Source organism: Chlorocebus sabaeus, chromosome 12 (assembly GCF_047675955.1).
Source record: "Chlorocebus sabaeus isolate Y175 chromosome 12, mChlSab1.0.hap1, whole genome shotgun sequence".
NCBI classification, from domain to species: Eukaryota; Metazoa; Chordata; class Mammalia; order Primates; family Cercopithecidae; genus Chlorocebus; species Chlorocebus sabaeus.
This window is the reverse complement of record NC_132915.1, coordinates 45,191,693-45,211,959: the sequence shown is the minus strand read 5'-3', so window position 1 is coordinate 45,211,959 and position 20,267 is coordinate 45,191,693. Positions and strand designations below refer to the sequence as shown.

General features: G+C 33.4%; 1 protein-coding gene across 6 annotated transcripts in view; it reads right to left on the bottom strand.

Annotated features, from left to right (window-relative positions):
• The window catches only part of CCDC171 (coiled-coil domain containing 171), a 398,768-nt gene that overhangs the window by 106,772 nt on the left and 271,729 nt on the right, over nucleotides 1-20,267 (bottom strand). For 5 of the 6 annotated variants that reach the window (XM_007969189.3, XM_073021619.1, XM_007969191.3 and 2 more), the window contains one exon: nucleotides 472-603. The exons of the other annotated variant lie outside the window; for it this stretch is intronic. In XM_007969189.3, the coding sequence (XP_007967380.2) occupies nucleotides 472-603 (132 nt within the window). The remainder of the gene's footprint in view (nucleotides 1-471; nucleotides 604-20,267) is intronic. 6 annotated transcript variants of the gene reach the window in all.

Below are 20,267 nucleotides of genomic sequence, written 5' to 3'. Positions count from 1 at the left end.
AATTACTTCATAAGAAATGTTGGATATATTTTGGAATTAATATTGAGAAATTTCAGGTATCTCTCTTGATGTTTACATCTAAAGTGATTTATTATTTTTTTTCCGAAAGTTACTTATTTTCAAACAATAAGAGCAACAAATTGAGACTTGCTTAAAGAGATAACAGCCTAGTGTCTTATTGTCCTCTGCTGATAGGAAAGTATTTTCTTTTAATACTGTACTTTGCCATAAAACACATTTTTCCTTGGTAAAAACACTTTTCTGGATTATTTTAATAGGCTAGTTCTAGGCTTTAAAGAAAAAAACAATATTTTGTGAAGTATATTGTTACATGATAGAAGAAAATGAAGAAACATTTATTTGCATCTCCTTTAAATTATTCACAATACTTTGAGGCTTTCTTTCTCTCCAGTTAGTGCAATTTATTTTTCTATATGTCTCAGTAGCAAACAATGTTATTTAGACTCTAACCTGGCATGCTACCACCTCTGGCCCGCCCTTGAGCCCCTCCATTGCAAAGGTCTCCAGGTGCAGTTTGGGTAGCTGCAGGGTGAAGTCATTCCTACTTGCCGCAGACCATGACAGCGAGATCTGATCTCTGACCTAAAGGGAAAAAAACAGCATCAATGGTAATTCCCCTTCAGACACATTAACTGGGATGAACTGGGTCCCCTTGAGCCCACTGAGTGGACTTGCATTGATCGCTGGACCTGAAATCCATGAATAAATTTAGGACTAATTGATTTTTCGTTGCAAATAAATCTCTAATTCAGAGTGCTGGGGGAGAATGTTAAGAAGAAAAAGCATCCTCCTGCTTGAAATGAGGGAGGGGAAGAAGAGTCACTGGAGCTCTTCTGATCAAGAGGTTTTGAATTATTTTTTCACAGTTCCACCCTAAAAAGAAAAAAGGAAGAAAAGAAAAAACATTCACAAAATCAAAAACAACAGCAATCTCCTAATCATTATCACCTGCTTAGTAACATGTGTTGTTTAACTGACATGAACTGACAAATATTGGACAAGATAGTTATTAGGTACTAGTCTTTGAAAAGAAAACTTCAATAACATGTACTCTAGAATTAAAACAAATATACTCAACACAAAAGGAGACTTAAAAATATACAAGTAAGAGGTTTGTTTGCCCTTTTCACTCTTCTAGAATTGCAGGATTTTATTAAACTTGAGTCTTAATGATTAAATACATGTAAACCAACACAGTCACACAATTTCTAAACAATACAACAGATAAAATCAGTAGTATTTGTACTCTATTTTAAGTATTCGGAAAGGCAACAATACAAACACATCACCGATATGGGAAAAACACCAATTCTCCAGTCAGTGTGGAATCACATGCAGTTGATATCACACTGCCACCTTCTGGACAAATGAGAAAATATTCCTTATATAATACAAATGGAAACATTCAAAAACAGATATTTTGGTTTTTAATTTCCAAACTTAGTAAAAGCCTTAAGAATTCCATAGTATAGTTTGCATTTAAGATCAGTAAGCTCTTGTTTTAATCATATAGTTTAATAATAGGAGTTTTCAATACATAGACATATTTTCTAACTTTCCTTATGCTTGGAATAGGTTTAAAATTTTTATCTATTTGCTACCATATATTTAATAAATATTATACAATTAGCTCAATGCCACAGAACAAAAAGTTTTTTTATCAGGTAGCAAAGGTCAAAACTAGGGTTAACTAAAAATTGCATTAATTGCCCAAATAAATATATTTCTATCTCTAGTTTTATCCAAGCAACTTCAAATATAACTTGGCAAAACTATAAGATAGAACATTTCTCCTTCATTTTTCTAGTCTACTCGGGCAGCTTGTAAAACTGTTTGAATTATTTTTATTATATTAATTAGTTCCTTAAGATATATACACATTTCACAAAACTATCAAACTCTGAGTTAAAGAAACTCTGTGTTTCTTTAAGCCAGCAAACATACACAAACATATTATGGCATTTTTAACTGTTCATGCTAATCTGTGGGCATAAAAATCCTTATAGGTCCCAAGCTGATCTGAAGACTTTCTGTCAATAAGAGAATGTCAAAGTGTATGCTGTAAAACACACTATGATATAATTTTTATAATGATGTGAGTACCACATGCATGCTGGAATCTCAATTCAGAATGTATATTTATCTGCAACAAACACTCTCCAGAGCCTTCAATCAGGATAAGAACGCTGTTAAACTTACTTAGCATAACAAAATAAACCATATTTTACAAATACATTTGTTTTAGGTTTTATATTTTACATGTATGAATACCTTCTCTTGCTTTTTTTGTCACCAATGTGTACTCGGATAAAAGAAAACATTAATGTGGATTAAGGTTCTGAGAATTTATCAACATCAAACCACTAGTGTTTTGCCTTCTACCCTTCTGAACCACAGTCAATAGATCTAAATATTTTACTGCACCCTGGCCAATTCATTGTTTGATGTTTAAAAACTCACCCAGAATCAAAGAAAATTTATTAAATTTGAGCCCCCAAATGAGATACTATTAGCTTTGAAAGTCAAGTTTAACTGCGATATTGATGATTCTCTTTTTTCTGTGACAAAATTCACTAGGGAAATCCTGGATGTCAAAGTACAAAAGCAGATTGCTAATACGGGCAAAGAGAGGGGGAAAAAAACCATAAGCAATGTAAGTATAATCCACAACACAGCTCAAGCACTGGAGGTCCTTTAACCTGATTAGCATCAGGCACCATACTTCATCCATGAAGCTTGACACACAGTGAACAGTAAGCCACATTTTATATTCTCTAAATAAACTTTATGAGCAATGTTAAGCTGTGGTATCTTGGATCTAAAACTGATTTATTGTCATTTCAATATTTTTGGTATAATATTACTTAATTTGCCAAATTAAATAATGCTTTATAGTAAATAAAAAAACTTGCAAAATGCAGCTATTTTTGCTACACCTAATGATGAACATCATAATCATTTGAATAATATGCATGCTTTAATACTTTCATTTAATTACAAATTATCTGTTGAATCAACTTGACAATGCCATCAAGAGTGAGAGACCCGTGATATATAATAGACGCAATATCACAAATACTTCTACTAAAATTTTAAGAGTTTTTTCCACTTTTAAATTAAACCGGAACTTTGAGAGTATCTAAAATGTTCTCAAATATTTCTAGGAAAAGTTTTTAGAAAAGTGTTGTAAAAGAATTATCTATAAATTATTTTATTTTAATGAGTAAAGGGAGTGAAAGCATCATGTTGAAAGAATACAAAACAGTGACACTAAGACAAGCAAAAATACAATCATGCACAAATGAAAAGAAAAGAAAGATGAAAAGGAACAGGAGAAATAAAGGGTAGAAGGGAGAGACTTTAGAAAGAATGCAGAAGGAAAGTCTGAATTTCAAGGTGTGAACAGGGAGATTCAACACAGAATAGTAAGAAAGGACTCTCACCTTGTTGCATTAAGTTTGTTCATGAAAAGAAATAGAACAGGCAGGCTGAGAACAAAGTAACTAACATATTAAAAGAGAGATAATTTGGAATTTCTTTAGGAAATACAGCTTATTGGATACAAAATTATTATTTTCAAGAACGAGGATCTAAAGCAAATTAGTTACTGTCAAAAAAGTTTTGAAGTAATATTAGAATAGTAAATTTTCTTTTTCTAAAAGGAAAAGTTTATCTTTTAAAGTACCAAGCTTAGTGTGAATTAGGAATAAAACAACCAGCAGTTACCTGTCTGTAGATTAAATTATAATTTCAGAAGCCAATCTTTAATTATGTTTATAATACATTATTCATCCTATAATTAAGATTCTATGCCTTTTTATTATCATTTATCAATATGACTAATACATGTATACAATGTTTTTCTTGTTCAAAATGCCTAACAGCTCATTTTTAACATATAATTTTTTCACAGACTTTCCCAATATAAATCTCAATTATCAGATGTTACACATTCCATAACGTTCTTTAAAATCATGCAATATCATATTTTAGAATAATTTTTAAAACCTATATTACTCCTACTCTAAAATTTTGATTTTTAGAAAGAACAGTTTACTTTCTCCCTTTCTTATTACATACTTTCAGAAAGGAGATACTTCTAATAGACATATCATTTAAAAAAAACAGGAGAAGAAAAACTTTCTAAAAAGTCAAAACGGTGCCATGAAATATATTTATTTCAAGATAAATATATAATCCAGTTCTAGATTTAAGTGATCCACAAGATCCATACTGTACTATTCCTATTTCTCTGATTAGTCTTTACTCACAAGTAAACAATCTGTTTTCTAACTTTTATGCTCCTACCAAAACAAACAAACAAAAAAGTTATTTCTGCTAGATATCAACTATGAAATTAAATTAGTCATTTCTAGAAAAATTGCTCAACTCCTTCCATCTTTTATCATGCACAGCTATAAATCCGTCTGGACTCTATGTTCCAATTTAAAAAAAAAAAAAAACACTCATGAAATGATTTACTAGCTGTATTTTTACCAATCGGATACCAAGCCAGAAGACCTCAAGGTATACATAAAAACTGAGGTTGAGTTAAAAACACATGTAAGAAGATGTATACATTCTCTGAATTCTGAATGCCTGGGAAAGGCAACTGATATCAGGGCTTCATGACATACTTTTAATCTGCTTCAATTTTATTTGCTCCTATCTATTATGGCCTCCAATGCTTCAGAATAAACCTTTTTACCAGATATATTCCGATATGAAAACAGACCTCTACAATATTTCTTATAATCTCCATTTTCATCATCCTGTGTTCACGTTGTACTTTGCCTCCATTTTCTTGTCGTCCTTTGTTCTACTCCCTCCCTTGTACTTCCTTCCATTCCCACTGATTCCTTACTGCTTCCCCTTCTTCCTTTTATTTTTCATTCTATGTACTAGAACAGCCTACACACTATTTTTCAACCTATGCACCGAAGAGCAGTGTACAGTCAGCACACTACAGCCTGGGAACCAAATCCAGCTCACTGTCTGTTGTTATAAATAAAGTTTTATTAGAGCTATACACATTCATCTACCTATTGTCCATGGCTGCTTTCCTGTTACAATGACAGAGTTGAGTAGTTGAGACAAAGACCATATGGTTCACCAGGCCTAAGATATTTACTATCTGCCCTTTACAGAAAAAGTTGGTCATCCCCTGCTCTGGAGATATAGAAGAAAGATAATTTTTTTATTATCTGTAAAGTTTTTTTTTAATGACTACTTCTCACCAGAGAATCTACAAACAATTTCTAGTGAGTCAAGTTTATATCGCCAAAACAGAGTGCCATCTCAAGACACTTTCTGGTTCCTTTCCTCAGTGTTTCCAGAAATCAGTGTACCGTCTCCTGATACCACAGCTAACTTTCCTGGTCACAACTACTGACCACTTATTCTAATACCTAATTAACAGAAATTCTGGTTAAACAAGTGGAAGAGGCATACTGGAGAGTCTTTTGCAAATACAAAGAAAAGGGAACTAGCCAGAGTTAACCATATACTCTGTAATACACAGTAGTAAAAAAAAAAAAAAAAAAAGAAAATACCCACTATGCTTTCAGAGGCTCTTAGTAAGTATGATCAGATAAGAACACCATTCTAAACTCATGAATTCTACAATGTAAAAGAGAAAATAATTTTTTTAAAAAACCATAATTAGACAGTTCAAGACTCTGATATGTACACAGTGATTGACACTCAAAGTGTGTCAATGCAATGAAAATGATATTCAGGGATAAGATGGTTATCCCTAAATGGATACTTTCCCTCTTCTTTAACCTTTTCTTTAACTATTTAATTAATCAAATAGACAGACAGATAACAATACTACTTCTATTAGTAATAATACAAATAGTACCTCCAAAAATACTTCATAATTTTCAAAGTTCAGTTGGCCCTCCATATCTGTGGGTTCCATATCCATGAATTCAACCATGAATTGAAAGTATATATTTTAAGCTGCATCTGTCCTGAATATGTACAAACTTTTTTTCCTTTTCATTATTCCCCAAACAATACAGTATAATTTAGATAGCACTTACATTGTATTAGGTACTATAAATAAATCTAGAAGTGATTTAAAGTGTATGGAAGGATGTGCACAGATTATATGCAAATACTACACCATTTTATATCAGGAACTCAAATATCATGGATTTTGGTATCCACAGAAGGTTTGGGAACCAATCCCCCAAAGAAACCAAGGGACAACCGTACTTTCCAAACTACATTACTTGATTCTGCTATCCACCTTGTGAAATAGTTGTTGCCATCTCTAATATGAAGATACTAAGTCTAGTGCTCTTAGTGCCAAATAGTAATGTATTTTAATATCTATAGATGAACAATTAATAGTTGAAGAAATTACTTAAGATTTTGGTACTTCCATTTCCCTATTTTTTTTTCTTTATATTTATGGTTTGGCAATCTTAGCAACAATGTTTGTTTCATAAAAATGGTTTTGTGATAATCAATGAATATTAAACATCTTTATTTTCCTCAATAGTTTCCTTGCACCTGTGGGCATTCTCATTCATTCATTCATATCCTCTCTCTCTCTCTCTCTGACACACACACACACACGTGTACACACGGGCACACAATTATTACACTAAGAAACAAATTACCTGTGTAGCAATCATCCTTATACAATGATCACAATGTCATAATGGAGGATCCCCAAACCACAATGTCCCAAGATACAAGCCACAGTTCCCGCTGTGCTCCACACCTACTGGAAAGAGACCCTGACACTCTCTCAGCAGAAGCAGGCATTCCATTGGCACTGTAGCAAGCATAGAAACTCATAATTTGAAAAGTGGGAGTTAAGCAACTAGCCCTCTTTTGCTGGCAGGTTATTTAACTTAACCTACAACTCTGGAGCAAAGCCAGAACTCTCCCATGACTGCCAGCTGCTGTCACCAGAAAAGAGGGCAAAATCCACCACCACAACCACAGCACACATTATAGTTACATCCCAATTACAGAAATTTAAAAAAAAAAAAAAAAACCTGATCTCTTGAATCAAATTATCAATCTGGCTGCATCCCAATTAAAGATCTAAAAAACTGACTATTCAAATCAAATTATCAAGCTGGAAAATATGGTGATTTAATCATGGACATCTTATAAAGTCACTAGATAACATGATAAATCTGTGGCATAGGCTATATACTACAGAATGCACCTCACAGAGTGCTTTGACCTTGAGCTATTTAAACAAACAAACAAACCATACTTGAGAATAGAATTGATAACACTCATCCACACAGATATATTTTCATTCCTAAGATAAATTATTTTAAAGGATAAAGATAGATACAAGCTGAAATTAGTTATTTAGATGTGTTTAAGCTAAAAACTGCTAACCACATGTACATGATATTCTGTAGTGTCTTATCTTTAGTTTGACAAGGTTTTAAAATCCCTCTTGAGCTGGAGTATCATTTTTAGCTTGGCTAGGTCAGAATGACACTGAACAATATGAATAATGACACACAAGACAGCTATATGGACAGAGTTGTCATCAGCAAGCCAGCTGTGTTAACACCTGTGTGTCCTGCACAGCTGATCTTCAGGAACCAAGATCAAGAAACTGAGAATAGAGTTCAAAGATCATAAGTAACATTTAGAGAGTCATTGACAAGCTACTAAAAATTGGGTTTTTTAGAGGCAGAGGATCACATTTCAACTTTTAAAACACTGTCAGTTTCATAAATTAAAAATTATTCTTTGTACTCCTTATAAATGCACTGAAAACTAAAAATCAAAAATAACTATATATTATTATTTACTCTGATTTATCATTGTTAATGTAAAATTATAAAATTATATTTAAAGATTTGGTTATACAATGTCTTCATCTATCATATCCTGTTTGACACTATTCCATTCCACAATCCACTCTAAGAATAGAAGTAATCATCTTTCTATCTCATAGGAATCAAACTAGTCATTACATTACCTGCAAGTTCCTTGTTAGCACATCTCTTTCCAAGAGATATTCTGATAATTGAATTTAGGCTTTGTTCTCTAGGTCTTGACTAGGCAAAGTGAAATACAGATGCTATTTTTAGTAATCAAATAAACAAAGCAGGTGACAATATCAGCAAAACTTCCATTAGAATCTAGAGATGGCTTTAGTTATATTTAGAGACTATATGGTGGTAAAGTTTGACTCATTCCACAAGCATTCATTAAGTGCCTATTGGGTACCAGGCACAGTGATAGATGCTGAGAATATAAAACTTAAGGAGACAGAATTCCATCCCTCAAGGACTTCAAACTCTAGTAGCATAATTAATCTCTTGAAATGCATTTTCTAGCTTCCCATTTATCTATAATGTCTTGTTTCTCCTGTCAATTGCTATCCTGCCTTCTTTCTTTGCCAGAGTATTATGTTAATCAATCTCAAACCTTTATCTTTAGCCCTGACTTTTCACTTGAGGTTCAGACTCACACATCCTGCTGATTATTCCACATTACCTTAAATTCAGTATTTCCAAAACAAAACTCATCATTGTCTCCCTTCTCCCTACTTAATAAAAATAAGCAAAAAGGCTGCTTTCTATATTCCCAGATCCTTTAATGGCACCCTTGCCCCATCAGGGGAATCATCCTCCCCTGCCTCTTTCCCATCATCATATGCCACTTTGCTGAATAAGTTTCACATCCTTTCTTCTGCCACCACCTACCATCACTCTTCTGGTTCAACCCTTCTCAGCCCCCATCTAGCCTAACGCTATAGCTTCTTTTTTTTTTTTTTTTTTTTTTTTGAGACGGAGTCTTGCTCTGTAGCCCGGGCTGGAGTGCAGTGGCCGGATCTCAGCTCACTGCAAGCTCCGCCTCCCGGGTTCCCGCCATTCTCCTGCCTCAGCCTCCGGAGTAGCTGGGACTACAGGCGCCCGCCACCTCGCCCGGCTAGTTTTTTGTATTTTTAGTAGAGACGGGGTTTCACCGTGTTAGCCAGGATGGTCTCGATCTCCTGACCTCGTGATCCACCCGTCTCGGCCTCCCTAAGTGCTGGGATTACAGGCTTGAGCCACCGCGCCCGGCCTATAGCTTCTTAATAGAACTGTCTATTCAGACTTGTGGCTCTTAAAACCACTTTTACTACTCACTATATCCAGTTTGCAAAATATGCTCTCTAGAGCTCAAATTTTATAAGAAAATCCAACCACATCAACTCCTAGCTTAAACCCTAGTATGCTCCCCGCTCCTTCCATTATATGATCTAAGGTTCTTAGCATGGCAAAAAAGTCCTTCCATGACCTAGCTACTATCTGCCTCATTGAGCTTCATCTCTTTCACTCTTTTTGCATTTAATAATGAACTGAGAATATTTAGTCATTCATGCTTCCATGAACTTGTTGCTCATGCCACTCTCTTTGCTAGCATAGTTTTCCCATCTTTCTCCCATTTTGAGGCCCCACCCAGACATTAGTATTCTTCTTCTAAGAAAACTCCAGTCAATCCCTGAGTCTTCTAAGTATGCCACATATGAGAATAACTATCTATATAAAACAGTGATACACACACAAACACATACACACACACACACACACAGAGTTGAACTTTGAACAACATGTGGGTTAGGGATGCCAACCCCCACAGAGTTGAAAATGCATGTGTAACTTCTGACTCCCCCAAAACTTAACTACAAATAGTCTACTATTGGAAGCCTTAACTGATAACATAAACAGTTGATTAACACATATTTTATGTTTGTGTTATGTGTATTATATACTGTATTCTTACAATAAAGCTAGAAAAAGGAACCATTATTAAGAAAATCCTAAGGAAGAGAAAATATATTTACTATTCATTAAGTGGAAGTGGATCATCAAAAAGTCTTCATCCTCATAATCTTAATGTTGAATAGACTGAGGAGGAGAAGGAAGAGGAGGGGTTGGCCTTGCTGTCTCATGGATGGCAGAGTTGGAAGAAGATCCACGTATAAGTGGACCTGCACAATTCAAAGCCATGGGTTCAAGGGTCAACTTTATATAAATACACACACACAAAAAAAAAATATGACAAATATACATACATATATATGTGGTATATATGTATGTATGTATGTATGTATATTTGTTTCCCCAGAGGCTATTACATTTTCTGGAACATTATATGCACTAAAAATGTATTTGTAGAATTTAATTATTATAAATGTTGTGTTTCATGATGGATTCTAGGTTTTAAGTAACTTTTCTGAAGAAACAAATCCAAAAAGATGTCAGCAAAAACTCCTGTGACTTCCTAAATATTGCTCCAGTGTCATTTCAGTCCAATAAATTTAAAGGATTTATAGATGCAAGGTCTTATGGAGCTTTTACAATTTCTGGATTGTCATTTCCTGTTCTATCTTTTAGATGATTTATGAAAAAAGCATCTAACACTTCTCAATGAATATTCTTTGGTACTTTTAAAGCCTGTATGTTATAGCCGTACATAGGGAACATTTTAGTTAATCTTTCCAAACTTATAGGACTCAAGCTATCTCAAAAGCCTCAAGAATGCAACCATTCTATTCAACAACAAACATGACTACACAAATATTATTAGCTTCTTCTTCACATTTCAATTTTACCTAAGTTTCCTTAGTTTTACTCTCAGCTACAGTAAACTGAGATATCTCTCTATTAGGCACTTGGTTAGTATCTAATAAATACATATTTTTATCGTATCTAATCCTAAACAATCCAGACATTATCCTTCCCATCTAGGCATTATCCTATCCTGAAATTATTTTAATATAATTGTTCTACTTTCCCTTTACCCCACAAAATAGAAATATTTAGGCACATTTGGAGAGGCTCTAATTAAAAGAAATAATATTTCCTGTATTATCAGTAAAATTGAAAGCCTACTGGTAGAGCTATTAAAAAACAAAAGTATATGCTTTTAGAGATTGATGTTGGCAAAAATGATGGACTAAGGAACTCCAAAAGCTAGTCCTTCCATAAAAGTAGCAAATAAACTGACAAAAAATGTCAGAATTAGCTCTTTTCAGAACTCGAGAAGCTAACTGAAAGTTTACAGTAACCAGTTAAAAGCTTAACCAAGAAAAAAATCTGAATCTCAGTATTTAAGGAACTCTGTGAAAACAGTGGTTGACTACTAAGCTAACAGACTTCACTAGCTACACATGACAAAGGATACGACTTTATGAAATTAGTTCAGAAAGACAGCCTTTACAAAATCAGTTCTGACTTTACACAGTCACTCACTAAATATAAAACAACAACTAAAGCAAGCAACAACAACCGTGGAGATGGGGAGAATCTTATTTCCAGAGTTGTCAGATTATAATTTTCAAAATATCTACTTTTCAACAAAAAATTGTATATCCCAGGAAAAAAGAAAGTATGGCTTATTTCCAATAAAAACAGAAATGAACAGGAACTGTCCTTGAGGAAGCCTAACCATTGACCTTACCACATAAGTACTTGAAATCAATTATTTTAAATGTGCATATAAAGTTATAGAAAACCATGTACAAGGAACTAAAAGAAACCATGAGAACAATGTCTTCCAAAATAGAAAATGTAAATGAAAAGAAAAACAAGCAAAACATACATTTTGAAGTTGCCACATTCAAAATTTGGTGGTGGGGTGGGGGTAGTTAGAAAAAAAAAACACCTGTCAACCAAGAATTCTATTTGTGACAAAAGTGTCCTTAAAAACGAAGGAGAAAGATAGCAGCCAGACGGTGGAAGAGGAAGCCCTGGACTCTCCTTCCCCCATGGACACACTGATTCAATGGCACATATCAATTCCCTTTATGGAAATTCCAGAAAGTAGCTGAGAGGCTCCTGCAACCTGGGCAACAAGAAATCAGTCACACTGAAACCACTGGGAAAACTGAAGACACTCTCCAATCACAATCCCCATTCCCAGCACAGCATCATATTATCAGGAGGGAACTCTCAGCTCCCAACTCTTTATGTGATGGGAAGGAACTGGACTATGCATACAATGTCCCACTCTTCAGAGTTCTATCTACAGCACTGGCTTTTGTTTCACCTGTGTTTGAGTACTGACATGACCCAACATACGCTAGACCCACAGAGAAAAAAGGTGGTGATTTGGACTAGAGCACAGATATTCATAACAGCTCTTCCCTGGCTTGGAACAGAAAGGACCAGTGAAAAAAAATCCCCCGCTCTCAGCCTCTACCCTGGGAGGAAAAGAATTGGGCCATACATACAACATCCCAACTTTTCCAAGTATTAGCAGAGGGTAGTATTTCTATCTTTTGTCTTGCCTGTCTCAAAGCACTGATGAGGCATAGCATACTCTAGAACCCTGGAGCCTTCAAGAAGATGACAGTTTGGACTAACATAGAAGTTTAAGAGCCCCATAGAAGCTCTGGCCGAGTTTGTTGGTGAAGGTCTTCTCTGGTACAAAGCCAATCCTTGAAGACTGACAGAGATGGCAGATTCTTTTTTTCTTTTTCTTTTTCTTTTTTTCTTAATGCATAGATACTAACACAAAGAAAATGAAAAAGTCAAGAAAAATGAAAAAACAGAGAAACATAATCCAAAAAAGGAACAAGATAAAACTCCAGAAACCAACACTAATGAAATAGAGATATATTAATTACCTGAAAGAGAATTCAAAATACTGTTATAAAAATGATCGATAAGCTCCAAAAAATAACATATGAACAAAGTGAGAATTCCAGTAAGAAGAAAGTTTAAGAGAAACAAATATTAGGGCAGAAGAATGTAATAACTGAAAATTCAAGAGAAGTTCAACAGCAGACTAAAACCAGCAGAAAAAAAAAAAATTGGTGAACTTGAAGACAGGCCATGTGAAATCATCCAGTCAGAGGAAGAAAATAATAATAGTAATAAAGAATAAAGACAGCTTAAGGGACTTACAGAAAAACCTCAAGCAGACCAATATATGGATTATAGGAGTCAGAGAAAAAAAAGAGAGAAAGAAAAAAACCCGAAAAGTTTATTCAAAAAAATAATGACTGATAATTTCCCAAATCTGGGGAAGAAAATGAACATCCAAATCCAGGAAGCTTAATGAACCCTTAATAAGATGAAACTACAGAAATCCACACCAAAACATATGATAATCAAATTTTCAAAGACAAAGAGAATTTTGAAAGCAGCAAGAAGAAAATGACTCATTACAAACAAGGGAATTCCCTATTAAACTATCAATTGACTTTTTCAGCTCAAACTTTGCAAGCCAGAAAGGAGTAAGATGATGCATTCAAAGAGGTGAAAGGAAAAAAGAATGCTATCTAAGAACACTATACCTGGTAAAACTGTCCTTCGAAAATGAAGGAAACATAAAAACTTCCCTGACAAAAGCTGAAGAAGTTCATCACTAACAGATTTGCCTTACAAGGAGCACTAAAGGCAGTTCTTCAAGTAGAAATAATAGAATGCTAAACAGGAACATGATACCATAAGAAAGTATAAAACTCAAAGGTAACTATATAGATATACAGAATGCTTTATTACTCTAGTGGTGGTGGGTAAATCACTTTTATTTCTAATGTAAAAGTTAAAACACAAAAGTATTAAAAACAACTGTAAGTAAAAACTATGTGAATGGATACACCATATAGTAAATTGTGACATCAGTAACAAAATATGAAGGGAGGAGGAGTAAAACTGTAGAGTTTTTGCATGTGATTAAAGTTAAGTTGTTATCAACTTCAACTGTCATAACCATATTTTATATAAGCCCCAGGATAACTGGAAACAAAATACCCATATAAGTTGCACAAAAGTAAAAAAGAAATTAATAAAAGCTTATCAACACAAAAAAAATCAATAAAACACAAAGGATGAGAGCAAGGGAGAAAAATGAACTAAGAACTGTGCACTAAGGAACTCCAAAAGCTGTGGAACTCCAAAAACAAATGAACTATAAGACGAACAGAAAATGATGAACAGAATGGCAATAATAAATAATTTCCTATCAGTAATTACTTAAAATGTAAATAGACTTAACTTCTGATAAATAAATAGATTTAACTTCCAATAAAGAGACACAGAGTGGCTGAATGGATTTAAAAAAAAAAAAAAAAAAAAAACAAAACATGATCCAACTATACACTGTCTATGAGAAACTCATTTTAGATTTAAGGATGTGCATAGACTGAAAGTAAAGTTTTGGAAATAGATATCAGTTACCATTTGGTAACCAAAAAAGAGTAGGAGTGAATATATTTGTATCATACAAAATAGATTAGAAGCCAAAAACTGTCAGGAGGGACAAAGAATAACATTATATAATGATACAAGAATACAGTCTCCAGGAACATATAACAATTTTAACAATTATATACACATACACACATACACACACACACACACACACACACACACCCCTACCTAACAACAGAGCACCTAAATATATAAAACAAACATTGGCAGAACTGAAGGGAATACAGACAGCAACACAATAACAGTAGGAGACTTCATTACCGTACTTCCAATAATGGGGAGAATAACCAGTCAGAAAAAGAAATAGCAAACACAAACAACACTATAGACCAAATGAACCTAATGAGCATATGTAGACCATTCCAGTATACAGCAGCAGAACACGCATTCTTCTCAAGTGTACACAGATCATTTTCCAGGATATATCATATGTTAGGTGTCAAAACAAGTGTTAATAGATTTAAGAATATTAAAATCATACCAAGGTTTTTTTCTGACTATAATGAAATGAAACCAGAAACAAAGTATAGAAGAAAAACTGGAAAATTCACAATATATAGAAAAAAACAACAAATTTTTGAACAACCAATGGCATAAGAAAGAAATCATTAGGAAAGTTAGAAAATATCTTGAAACAAATGAAAATGAGAATGAAATACAACATATCAAAACTTAAGAGACTCAGTGAAAGCAGCAGTAAGGGGAAACGTACAGCAGTAAACACCTACATTAAAAAAAAAAAAGAAATTTCTCAAATAAACGATTTAATTTGGCACCTCAAGGAACAAGAAGGGGAACAAACTAAACCCAAAGTTAGCAGAAGGAAGGAAATAATAAAGATTAGAACAGGAAAAAAAAAAAGAGAACAAAAAAACACAATAGAGAAAATCAGTAAAACTAAGAGTGTGCATTTTGAAGAGATGAAATTTACAAACCTTTAGTAAGACTAGGAAAAAAAGATAAAACTAAAAAAAAAAAAAACACACACACAAAGAGGAGAAATTATAACTGATACCACAGAAATAAAAAGAATCATGAGCGACTACTATGAACAATTATATGAAATATAGTAGATAATCTAGAAGAAATGGATAAATTATAAGAAACATGCAACCTAACAAGAATGAATGATTAAAAAAAAAAAAGAAATTCTTGAACAGAGGGTGGGTGTGGTGGCTTATACCTATAATCTCAGCACTTTGGTGGCCAAGGTGGGAGGAGTGCTTGAGGCTAGGAGTTCAAGACACCCTGGGCAACATAGTGAGATGCTCTCTCTACAAAAAAAATAACAATTTAAAAATTAGCAGGATTTGGTGGCATATGCCTGTAGTCCCAGCTACTTGGAGACTGAGGTAGGAGGATCTCTTGACCCCAGGGATTTGAGGCTGCAGTGAGCTATGAGTATGCCACTGCACCACTCCAGCCTAGGCAACAAAGCAAGATACTGTCTCAAAAAAAAAAACAAACAAACAAATAAAAAAGAAAGAAAGACACAAAGATGGGGATGGGTTGCGGGGGGAGGGAAGGAGGGAAAATCTTGAACTATTTAGTAAGGAGATTGATTCAGTAATCAAAAATCTTCTGACAAAGAAAAGCCCAGGAACAGGTGAATTCATCAGTGAATTTACTGATGAATTCTATAAAACAATTAAATAATTAACGTTAATGATTTTTCAAACTCCTCTAAAAAACTTGAAAAGGAGGAAAAACTTCCAAATATATTTTATGAGACTAGCATTTTCCTGATACCAAAGTCAGACAAAGACATCACAAGAAAAAAAACTACAGGCCAATATCCCCGATGAATATACATCCAAAACTCCTCACCAAAATATTAGCAACTGAATTCAAAAGCACAATTAAAGGATTAGGCGCCATTACAAAGTGGGATTTATCCCTGGGATGTAAGAATGGTTCAACATACAAAAATCAATTGTGATACACAACATTAACAGAATGAAGGACAAAATTCACACCATCATCTCAACAGATGCATACAAAGCATTTGATAAAATTGATAAAAATTCAATAGCCTTTCATGATAAAAACTCTCAACAAACTAGGAGTAGAAGAAAAGTACCTGAACACACCAAAGGCCATATATGTAAAGTCCACAGCTAATATCACACTCAATGATTAAAACCTTAAAGCTTTTCCTCTAAAATCGCGAACAAGGTAAGGAGGTCTGCTTTACCACTTGTATTCAACATATCATTGAATGTCCTAGGAAGCATGATTTGGCAAGAAAAATATGCCACTAAAAGCACAAGAAACAAAAATGAAAACAGACAAGTGAAACTACATCAAATGAAAAAGCTTCCGCATAGCGAAAAATAATAATAATAATCAACATAATGAAAAGGCAACCTATAGGATAAGAGAAAATACTTGCTAAACCATATAAGGGGTTTAATTTCTAAAATATAAGAGGTTAATTTCTTATAGCAAAAAGCAAAAAGAAACTAATAACCTGATTTTACAATGGGCTAAGAACTTGAATAGACATTTATCCAAAGAAGACATACAAATGGTCAACAGGTATATGAAAAACATCCTCAATGTCACTATCATCAAGGAAATAAAAATCAAAACCACAGTGAGGTATCACCTCATACCTATTAGGAGGACTATTATAAAAAAAAATTTAAAAAGACAAGTGTTGGCAAAGATGTGGAGAAACTGGAACCCATGTACACAACAGCAAAGGAATGTAAAGTGGTGCAGATACTATGGGAAAAAAGTATAGAGATTCCACAAAAAGTTAAAATTAGAACTACCACATATGATTCAGCAACCACTTATGGGTATTTATCTAAAAGAATTGCAATAAGAATCTCTAAGAAATATATACAATCCCAAGTTCACTTCAGTACTATTTATAATAGCTAAGATCTAGAAACAACCTAAATGTCTATTGAGAGACAAATGAATACATAAAATATGGTATATATAGTCAATAAATATTACTCAGCTTTTAAAAGGAAGGAAATAATCAGCCTTTTAGAAGAAGGAAATCCTATGATATACAACAAAATGGATGAACCTTGAGGACATTATGCTAAGTGAAACAAACCATTCACAGAACAAATACTACATAATTCCACTTATATGACGTATCTAAAATAGTCAAACTCATGGAAAAGGAGAGTAGAACGGTGGTTACCAGGGGCTGGGGTCGGGGAGGGCAAAGTGGGAGTTGTTAATGAATAAGTATAAAGCTTCAGTTATGCAAGATGGGTAAGTTCTGAAAGTCTGCTTTATAACATTGTACCTGTGGTTAACAATATTGTATTGCATAGTAAATATCCATTAAAAGGCTAGATCTTACATTAAGTGTTCTTACCACAATAAAATTAAAATTTTTTCTAATGAAGGAGAAACTAAGACATTCCAAGATAAACAAAAGCTCAGGGAATTCGCCACTAGATCTGCCCAATAAGAAATGCTAAAGGGAGTCCTGAAATGAAAGGATACTAGACAGTAACTCAAATTCACATGAAAAAATAAGGAACGTCAGCAAAGGTAACCACGTAGGGAAATATAAAAGTCAGTATTAATGTATGTTTGGTTTGTAACTCCTCTTTTTCTTCTATAGATTTAAAAGACAACTATATAAAACAACCATTATAAACTATGTTGATGGGCACACAATATATAAAGATGTAATTTGTAACAATATGAAGAGAAAGGATGAAGCTATATAAGAGCAAAATTTTTAAACATAATTGGTACTACGTTGGCATTAATTCAAACAAGATTGTTTTGAATTAAGATGTTAATTGTAATCACCAAGGGTAACACTAAGAAAACAACTAAACATGTATAGTAAAATAAAAGAGAAGGGAATTTAAAAAATGGTATACTACCAAAGATCTATCTAATGCAGACAAGAAGAACTAGTAGAGGAACTGAGGAACAAAACAGATATAATACATGCAAATAAAATGGCAGCAGTCCTTCCTTATCACAATTATGTTAAATGTAAATTGATTTAAATATCCAATTGAAAGTCAGGAGTTGGCAAAATGAATGTTTTTCAAAACGTGACTCATTTGACACTGTCAATAATAGATTCATCTTAGATAACAAAGACACGAATAGGTTAAAAGTGAAAAGACAGAAAAAGCCCACAACAACAGTAACCAAGCGAGCTGGAGCGCTTACACTAATATCAGACAACAGACTTTAAGATCAAAATTATTGCAAGAAACAAAGACATCATATAATCATAAAAGAGTCAATCCATCAAGAAGATACAACAATTTCCACATAATCTCAAGATATATGAAGCAAAACTGACCAAATTGAAGAGGAAAAAGAGTTCAACAATAACATTTGGAGACTTTGACATCACGCTTTCACTAATGAATAGGACACCCAAACAAAAAACAATCAAGGATTTAGAAGACTTGAACATCATAAACCAGCTACACATAACAGACATATATAGAACACTCTACCTAACAAAATAATACATATTCTTTTAAAATGCACGTTTAACATTCAGCAAGACAGACCATATTCTGGACCATACAACAAACTTTAACAAACTTAAAAAGAACAGAAATCAAACAAAGTATTTAAACCATATAAAATTAAATCATAATTCAATAGCAAAAAAAAAGGTGTGGAAAATTTCCAAATATTCAGAAATTAATCAGCTCACTCTTAAATAATAAGTCAATGAAGAAATCATAGAAATTAGAAAATACTTTGAAATAGATGAATATTAAAAAATAATAAAACAAAACTTTTGAGATGCAGTGTAAGCTGCATCAGACAGAAACCTATAGCTGTAAATGTCTACATTAAAAAAGAAGAAAGATCTCAAATCAATAACCCAACCTTCCAGCTTGGAGCAGTTAAGAGAGAGACAGAGAGCACAAACTAAATCCAAAGCAAACAGAAGGAAGAAATAATAATGTTCTAGAGTAGAGATAATACAAAAGAGAGAACAGAAAAACCATGGAGCAAATCAAGGAAACCAAAAGTTGAACCCTTAAAAAGACAAATAATATTGACAAACCTTACCTAGACTAACAAAGGGAAAAGTTACTAAATTACTAAAATCAGAAATATAAATGGGGATATTACTACTAACCTTACAGAAATAAAAACAATAATAAGATAATGAGCCATTGGATATCAAGTCAGATAACTCAGATAAAACAAACCAATTCCTAGAAACACATAAACTACCAAAACTGACTGAAAAAGAAATAGAAAATCTGAGTAGATCTATAACAAGAAAAGAATGAATCAGTATCAAAAAACTTCCAGATAAGAAAAGTTCAGGCCCAGAAAGTTTCACTGGTGAATTCTGCCAAATGTTTAAAGTATTAACACCAATCTCTCAAATTCTTGAAAAAAAATGAACAGAAGGGAGCATTTCCTAACCTATTCTGAGGTATTACTTTGTCCTAAAGCCTGACAAAGATATCACAAAAGAAAACTACAGACCAATATGTCCTATGAATTTAGATGCAATAACCCTAAAAAAAAAAAAAAAAAAAAACCTAGCAAACCAAACCTAGCAGTGTATTCAAAAGATCATACACCATAACCAAGTGAGATTTATCCCAGGAAGACAATGGTGTTCAACATACATAAATCATGCTAGGTAGTACAAAACATCAGTAGGATGAAGGAGGGGAGGCACAACATGATCATCTCAACTGATGTAGAAAAAGAAAAGCATTTGACAAAACTCAATGCCTTTTCATGATAAAAAACACTCAAAAAACTAGGAACGGAAGAGCACTTTATCAAACTGATAAAGAGGATCTATGAAAAAACTCACAGCTAATATCATGCTCAATGGTGTAAGACCAAAAACTTTCCCCTTAAGATTAAGAAGAAAACAAAGGTGTCTGCTCTCAACATGTCTATTCAACACCATACTGGATGTTCCAGTCAGATAATTAGATAAGAAAAAGAAACTAAAGGTATCCACATTAGAAAGAACTAAGTAAAACTATATTCATAGATAACACAATCTTACATGTAGAAAATCCTACAGAAGCTATACATGCACACAAAAACTAC